At 47.4% G+C, this 7,601-nt stretch overlaps 2 protein-coding genes across 4 annotated transcripts; both read right to left on the bottom strand.

Moving 5' to 3' along the window:
- Nucleotides 1–1,107: 1,107 nt before the first annotated feature.
- SARC_10684 (hypothetical protein) lies at nucleotides 1,108–2,820 on the bottom strand (the record flags this gene model as incomplete). Of its 3 annotated transcripts, XM_014295262.1 has the most annotated exons (5): nucleotides 1,108–1,700; nucleotides 1,904–1,995; nucleotides 2,163–2,394; nucleotides 2,444–2,607; nucleotides 2,759–2,785. In XM_014295262.1, coding segments are annotated over 5 exons (516 nt in total). In that variant the 3' UTR covers nucleotides 1,108–1,699. The 3 variants fall into 3 exon arrangements, with proteins under 3 accessions (XP_014150737.1, XP_014150736.1, XP_014150735.1); XM_014295261.1 differs by lacking the exon at nucleotides 1,904–1,995; XM_014295260.1 differs by lacking the exon at nucleotides 1,108–1,700 and having other exon boundaries at nucleotides 1,836–1,995; nucleotides 2,163–2,607; nucleotides 2,759–2,820.
- Nucleotides 2,821–3,666: 846 nt separating this feature from the next.
- Nucleotides 3,667–7,498, bottom strand: SARC_10685 (hypothetical protein). Its single transcript, XM_014295263.1, has one exon. It carries the CDS (start codon nucleotides 7,410–7,412, stop codon nucleotides 4,089–4,091), a length of 3,324 nt encoding a protein of 1,107 aa, XP_014150738.1. The 5' UTR covers nucleotides 7,413–7,498; the 3' UTR covers nucleotides 3,667–4,088.
- Nucleotides 7,499–7,601: the final 103 nt, after the last annotated feature.

The following is a 7,601-nucleotide window of genomic DNA, read 5'->3' on the forward strand; positions in this document are numbered from 1 at the left end:
TCATTTTTTTTGGTTTCAAATGTTTTAATTGGGATACTTTTATCTCTCGCCGAGGAGCTTGCATGTGATATACAGCCCAGCTACTTGCCGCCTTGAAGTTGTGCCCCTGGCAGCCCTGGGTTTGCCCCTTTTGTATTCCTTTTTTTGTTTTCTTTTTTATTTAAATATATTTACGCCTTCGAATGTTTGTTTTTGTTTCTTTATTTTTATATTTAAAACAAAAAGATATAAATAAAAAGTTGAAAAAATCGAGAGAGAGAGAGAGCGTCTGAGAGAGAGGGACTGAGTGTTTTTGTTTCCTTTTTTATTTTAAAACAAAGAGAGAAAAGGGCTAAATATCATTTACTTCTAAATAGAATGGGGTGCCCTTTCTACAATTCTACATACGGACTATGTACGGACTATGGGTTCGCAACTTCACCGTTCGCGCCCACGGCCCAGCGCCTTGCCAAGTTGTCAACCGTGGAAGGTGCGTATGTAAGACCGTAGGGAGTAAAGACTAGCGACTCTCTCTCTTTTTTTAAAGATAGTATGTATTTAGTAGTAGAGAGAGAGACAGAGAATGAGACAGGGAGTACAATCAATACATAGTCTAAAGCAGTATGTAAGCAGGGGGGCAACCGACTAGCCGGAAGGCCGGCTCGCATCTCTACTCTCTACTAGAGGAGAGAGACCAGTGAGCAGGGAAGTTGTGAAATCAGATATGTAGATGCGAACTTGTTCCTGCGTGGGTTTATAGATTTTACTTTGTACAACTCGAGCAGCAATTCATGGTAGCATAGTATAAAAATTATGGTTAGTTGAGCTAGCTAGTGTAGATAGAGGCGTCGAGAGACAACCTGTTCCGTACACGGTGTTGTAATCAGTAAACTCAGAATCACCGAGTTCAAAAAAGATCTGTAGCATTCTTTTCGTCTCCTTTCTTTGCAACTGAGGGAGCGTCAGATTCGTTATATGGCATAGGCCATAATCCTATACACTATTGACTGTTGGAATAGAAATTGTGAATCAATCTCGACTGTGGCGCCTCCAGTGGCCCTAACGAAGCGGTTCACTTGCGCCAAAGAACACCAAAATTGTATCACAGTTTCGTATACGCCATATTAGGTCGTATATTAGTGACTGTGCCAAGCTTGTGTATGTGACCATCAGCCAGCAATTCTATATATAGCATAAGGTAAGTTAAAGGTCTTACCAGAAAGAACATGAAGGTCACAAAACAGACAGAATTCGTAAAAATCTGATTTGGGAGTGTGGCTTATCGAAGTTGTGTTTACAAGCTGAGGCTCCGCGCCCGAGCTAGCACCGTTCAAACTGTCATGACGTGAAGTGGAGTGCAAAGCCCGGTAACGTTTGTGGACAATGACAACTTTTGCTTGCCTGCATACCAATCGCACATCTGTCTGTGTCCGCCTCAAAATTCTTTTGACAGCATTCTCCGCTTTCACTATGTTGCTAAATCGTTTACAATAGTTGAATTTTGATTGCCAGTGTCTACGTGACTTGGTTGTCTATCATTTCGGAGAGGAATACACAACCATTCGGGATTTGCATATCCTTTTGGTTGACGATGTCCATTTGACAGCACCCAGGCGACTGCGTCCTTGTAGCCTAGCCTGAAAAGATCTTCAAATTCAGTAGCACTTCCAGGATATACAGCCCATTAAACGGACACGTATTGAGAAGGTCGTATATCCGCTCTAAAAATTATTATAAATATGAGGGCAGATAGATTGGTTGAGTTGTAAATGCAAAATACGAAAAGTAGGGCACTAATTAAATAGGGCATGATGAAAATAAAGAACAAAACTGAGGACCAAGATTAAAAGCGACACCGAGAATTTGTGTACAAAACATGAACACCTGTACACTATAGGAATCTCAAACTCATTTGAGTACATACCAATGGAAGTAGAAAGGGGAAATGGACACAGTGTTTTCATCTATCAATGGCTGGAAATCTGACAAACCCCCATCTGCGCATATTTGTCCATCCTGATATACGTTAAAAAGGTTTGTTGTAAGATTTACTGCATTCAACATACATGGAAGTCTTTAATATTTATGCAAACATTTTCAAAATGAAACTGCACCTTGCTGACAATTCACTGTTTCACAGACATTATCAGAGAATTCTCACATACATAGAAATACAGACTTACTAGTAAAAATGGAAATCCGGCAATAGGCGAGGCAGTGCAACTGGCCAACATGACATCTTTGAAGTGTTCGTAGTTTCTATACTTGGAGTAACGAAGAGTGTGACATCTCGGTAGGACTGTCACCACAACTTCCAGCTGTTCTGAGAGTTTCGATTGGTTAGATAAGAATCGTGCAGGACCGAGCATCTCATCAGCAATGTCCGTTTTATATTTCCGTAGCTGGAAAGGCGTACTGAGTAGTCCTGGCGACCGTACATCTTGTAAACACTTCCAATGCATACTCTTTGAGCCGAATCAAATCTACATCCAATATGATAGCAGCTGCAGTCAAAGCTCCCGCTGAACTTCCAACAAACTTAGCTCTTTTACTTACATCAAAGTGTTTCAAGGCGAGTGCGGTCTCGAATTGATACAAGGCAGCGAACGAAAAGCTCAGCTGTGAGTCCTGTTTCGTAGTATGAAATTGTTGAGGTTGCTGATCGGCAGTTTTAGAGATTAGAAATTATAATTACGTAAATATTGCAGGTAATTATGTGTAGGTTGCAACTTTTAGTTCGTTGGAACAGAGAATTGCTCAAAATCGTACATATACTTACCTTTGATACATCGTTGCGATCGGACATGATGATACAACCACACGCCAAATGGCCAATTACAGGGAATATTCTTCTATGTTTAAATTTATGCGACAATGCTATATGCTTTTATACTTCATAATTTATTGACAGATACTAGAAATAGCCGATACGACAATTATTGGTGCTGATGTTAACGATCGATAAAAAAATACATGACTTTGAATATGTAATATGTTTAGGATGCTATGTGATGTGCATCTTGTTTCCTTTCCAGTGTGATTGATATGATCTCTTGAATTGATACACGACAACGACGACATTCGAGCAAACGACTCGTTTGAGATCTGAGATTTGGGATCTGATATTTGAGATTTCAGATCACACTTTCGTCGTTAACAGTGTTGTCACTGTTGACTGTTGACTGTGCGACTTGCGAGTTTGTCGCCTTAGTGTTCACTATTGAGTGTTGACTCAGCAGTCAGCTGTTGTCAAGAATCAGGACTGTAACACGAAATGAAATGTGGGAGTATATAAATTGAAATTCGACTGGTCATGAATCATGATAGATATTCGTTTGTTAAAAAAAAGATCTCAAATCTTGATACAAGATGATACAAGAAGAGTGTTTTTACGTTTTTTTAAAAACAAACGAGATAAGCTAAATAAATATAAACATGCAAAAACGACATAGCCTCCTAAAATTGTACTTATCAGGAGGCGATGTAAACCGCATACATTGCTTCTGCTTCATTTTCTAGAAGGCTATGGCGTAGCCTCTTTTTTACTTAATAATCACATACGTGTAAATACTGTGTAAATACTACATAGCCAACACTTCCAGAGGGCCACGTGACACAATAAAACATGCGCGCCGCGCTAAAAATTCTGTTCGACAGTTCTAATATCATTCTGTTCAAAATGATTATCCTCGTTTCTCCGAATCATGAACAATTTTAATCTAAATAAACGCATATTGGACTACCCATGGAAAATTCTCGACCTACCTACATTTCTGCAAGTAAAACTTTTAAACCCTACACATGACTCGCAATTACGCCACTGCACCCTGCGGAAAGCTCTTGGTTTTTCCACTTTTCATCTACGTGCATCACTCCCATTGTTCTCCTCTGCGTCTTCATCCAGAGGCCGTGATTCGAAATTAAAGTCGACGATTCGAGCCTACTCACCGGGAGATGCTACCCTAACCCAATCCATACTGCTGATATGCAAGACTAAAACTCAGCAAATAGTCCACAGACTCGCCTGCATTGATCATCACTTCTGCGCGCCTAATTAAATTGTATGCTATTCAGCGACGCTTTAATGATCTGGAACAAGCGCAATGTGATCACTCGAAGGTAGTGTAGACGATGACAATAATGAATAGAAGATACAGGCACACGAGATAGATGGCATAAGCCATTTTCTTCGTGTGAAAGTACCGTAGCAACGGCACCGCCACTAGCGATGACACCATACTTAAAGCTACAAAAATCGCAGCGACGCTCGACTGCGTGTTGATTTGGAAGTAATACTCGTAATTGGGTGAACTCAAACACGTGGACACTAAACTGACACCCAGGCCCACACAGTCGTGAAACAAGGGTCCGCCAAAGATTGCACCCAATGCCATGGAGTACAAGCCTTTGCGAGCCACGGCCAGGGCACTCACCAGATCGCCTGTAGAATTACCGATCGCTAACACGGACAAACTCAGCACAGATGTGCTCAGATGCAGCGTCAGCCCCAACGCGGTTAGAATGGCCACCACCTCATTGCCTATGAGCGATATCCACGCGACCGAGGATAAGAAGCCTAGCAACGACAACACGGTGTTGATGTGGGTGGGTGGGGGTGGAGGATACATGCACACGTGCCTATCTTCCATACTACGCGCAGCCGTGGTCTGTTCTCGTGCCTGCCCTGTATAACCCGTAGAGTGGCTGGAGACTGACAGCAGATTGCTATTGTGTGGGGTGTGCGTGTTCCTTGTGGGGTACATACTATCGGCTGTGGTGGTGGCGAGTGCGCTTATAGCACGCTTACAATGGCATTCGACCCGCATACCTCTGCGCCGAGTAGATACGTACAGCCAGCCAGACACCAACGCCCCCACACCCACACATATCACACCCGTCGGAACCACACGCAATACCTTCGTGTGAACTAGGCCCCACGGCCCAAAGGACGCCACCCCCACTACCAGCGACATGCCGACGGGCGAGATGTACGACAGCACCTGCTTGGCACAGTTCCACCTCTGGTACTCCGTTGCTCCCTCGCTATCAACAAACACAATCCGCTCCGACGTCTCTGAGTCTGAGTCGCCATCACTGCCGTCTGCGGCCGCTTGGCCCACCCGACTATACGCGGCTGTGCTGGCGGATGTGTTGGTGTGAGTGTGGGTGTTAAGAGATGGCTCATGTGCAGTAGAGGTGTCGTCGTCGTCGTCGTCGTCGTCTTGAAAGTCGCAGTAGGGAATACTGAGCCACCGGATGAGCGTGAAGGGCATCTCCACCATCAGCTGCACTCTCTCGTAGTTGGGTGCCTCCAAACTAGGCCAGCACACCCCCGGCAACTGCACAAAAGACTCCATAAAGGGCCCCGCCCACACACTGGAAAGGCCCGACTCCAGCGCCTTGCCCATCATGATGGGTGACATGACGCGTTGTGGCGTGCGTGCCTCCTGTAGTCCATCTTCTTCCTGTATGTCTAGTACAGCGCGAGTGGTCGTGTCTCTAGTTGCGTGTCGATGTGGGCCCAGGCTTTGGGCTCTGGTCACAGGCAACGTAGTGTGGGTTGCAGCACCGGTGTGCCGTCGGTGTGCCGTGGGGGTGTGAGGGGTGGGCAGAGCAATGTGCACGAGTGTGTCTATGTCCTCAGCATAAAGCGACCGCGTCTTCCTCTCGGCGTGAGGTTTGTGGTACTGCTCGCTGGATGTCTCTGGCGATGCTACTCTGATGATTGGGATGCTGCGGTGTGTGTGCGCAGGTGGCCGTGAGTTCGTATGTGCATCCGATTCCTTTCGCTTCGGCAGATTAATCACCATCCGTGAATGCGCATTATCTGTGTACGCTGGTGCCTCTGAGGCTGACGGCACATCGCTGTCTGCTACCACCGCTCGTGGCTGTAACCGAGGTGTGTCGGCTGAATGGGCCATGAGAATATCGTCCACGTGCATGCGTAATAGGTTACTCTCCGTGGTGGAGGGCCCATCTCCATCCGCCCTGTCCTTCGAATTGATATCATCGCTGTGCAATTGATGTGTGTCAGATGCTACTACAGCCCACTGCCTGGTGCTTTGGTGTGTGACTCTGTGTTGCCATGGCAACGGTGACGTTACAGAAGATTCCGAGGCCTCCCTCCGTGACGCGTGACGTATGTCCTCCGCCTGAACATCCACCGGCGACAGATCCGACGAATCCGAGGAATGGGACAGGTTTTTAGGGTTCAGGGTTTTACTCTCTCTCGTCGCACGTGCGTGTTTGGGGGGGTAGGTGTGGTTCTTGCCCTTGTCCCTATACCTATTGTTATACAGGTGCTCTCCGCTGCGTCGGTGGTGCTGATATGGACTGGTGGTTGGCTCCAGCGTCATCTCTATGCCCACACCTGCCCACTCGCGTGCGTGGTCGTCTGTCGCGTTGTCCTGTGACGGCCAGTGCGACTGTGCATCGGGGGCTGACCTTTGCGTCTTCAGTACACTCCGATCGTACGGCGCAAGTGTCCTGTCAGGGTCACTGTTCCTCGTTTGTGGACTGCACCTGTCCATGTTATTCCGGGACCGGTTGTCCTCAAGCGCTGCGCTAGGCCACGTCACCTCATCATCGTCGAAGTGAATCAAATCCGAAGGAGAATGCGGTGCCTGGCCAGAGGGTGTGGGTGGGTGTGCCACAGACACTCCACCTGCGCTGGGCTGAGACGCGGGGCAGGACGCATACCGCTCCACCGCAATAGGGTCATGGCCCACCGCATCTCTAGGACAACGGTCCAGTCCACGGAACTGCCCTAACAACGTGTCAGTGGGCTGAAGGCTGGGGCTGTGCACGTGGCCACTACCACCACCAACCCTCGGCGCAAAGCCATCGCCCTCACAGTCGTCTGCGTAGAAGAAGTCCACGTCATCGTCCGAGTACAGGCCAGACGGGTTGTACACACCCACGCCCATATACGACCCCAACTCATCATCCGCACTATGCGACCGCTGTGAGTGTTCGCTGAACACCGAGTTTCTCCGCAGAGACACGGACAGGCGTTGCTGTATGAGCTGCTTGGCTATGCGACGGCTGCGACGCGACTGCCGGCACCAGTCAGTGGCCACCACAACCAACACGTACACCACGTACACACACAGCAGAGCCACGCCCTGTGAAAGACGCACACGCCCACGCAGGCCCATGACCAAGAGCGCACTCAGACCAGCCAGGTACGTCACCACATCACGCGAGAACGACCCCAGCGACACCCCCAGAAGACCCCCTCTGGTCGCTTGCTTGCCCACACCCCCTTCGCAATCGCTGTCGGTTTCAGAGTTGCTCATGTTGCCTAGCAACCGGTTCTCTTCGACGTCGTAGTGACCGATGTACACGGGCACTTCCGAACTCTGAACAAGCACTAGCGCCAGTCCAATGGTGGACACGAACAGGGTAGCACCAAACAAGCCACCAATCTGCATGTTAATGTCACCCTGCAACGAATGAGAAGACACTAATGAACTAATATCACTCTGCAACGAATGAATGAGAAGACACTAATGAATTATTATCACTCTGCAACGAATGAGAAGACACTAATGAATTAATGTCACCCTGCAACGAATGAGAAGACACTAATGAATTATTAGAGAAGACACTAATGAATTATT

The sequence above is a fragment of the Sphaeroforma arctica genome (genome assembly GCF_001186125.1).
Source record: "Sphaeroforma arctica JP610 unplaced genomic scaffold supercont1.1350, whole genome shotgun sequence".
In the NCBI taxonomy this organism is placed as follows: Eukaryota; class Ichthyosporea; order Ichthyophonida; genus Sphaeroforma; species Sphaeroforma arctica.

Excerpts from the sequence above, each read along its gene's own strand:
- SARC_10685 (XM_014295263.1), bottom strand. The coding sequence starts at position 7,412 with ATGCAGATTGGTGGCTTGTTTGGTGCTACCCTGTTCGTGTCCACCATT.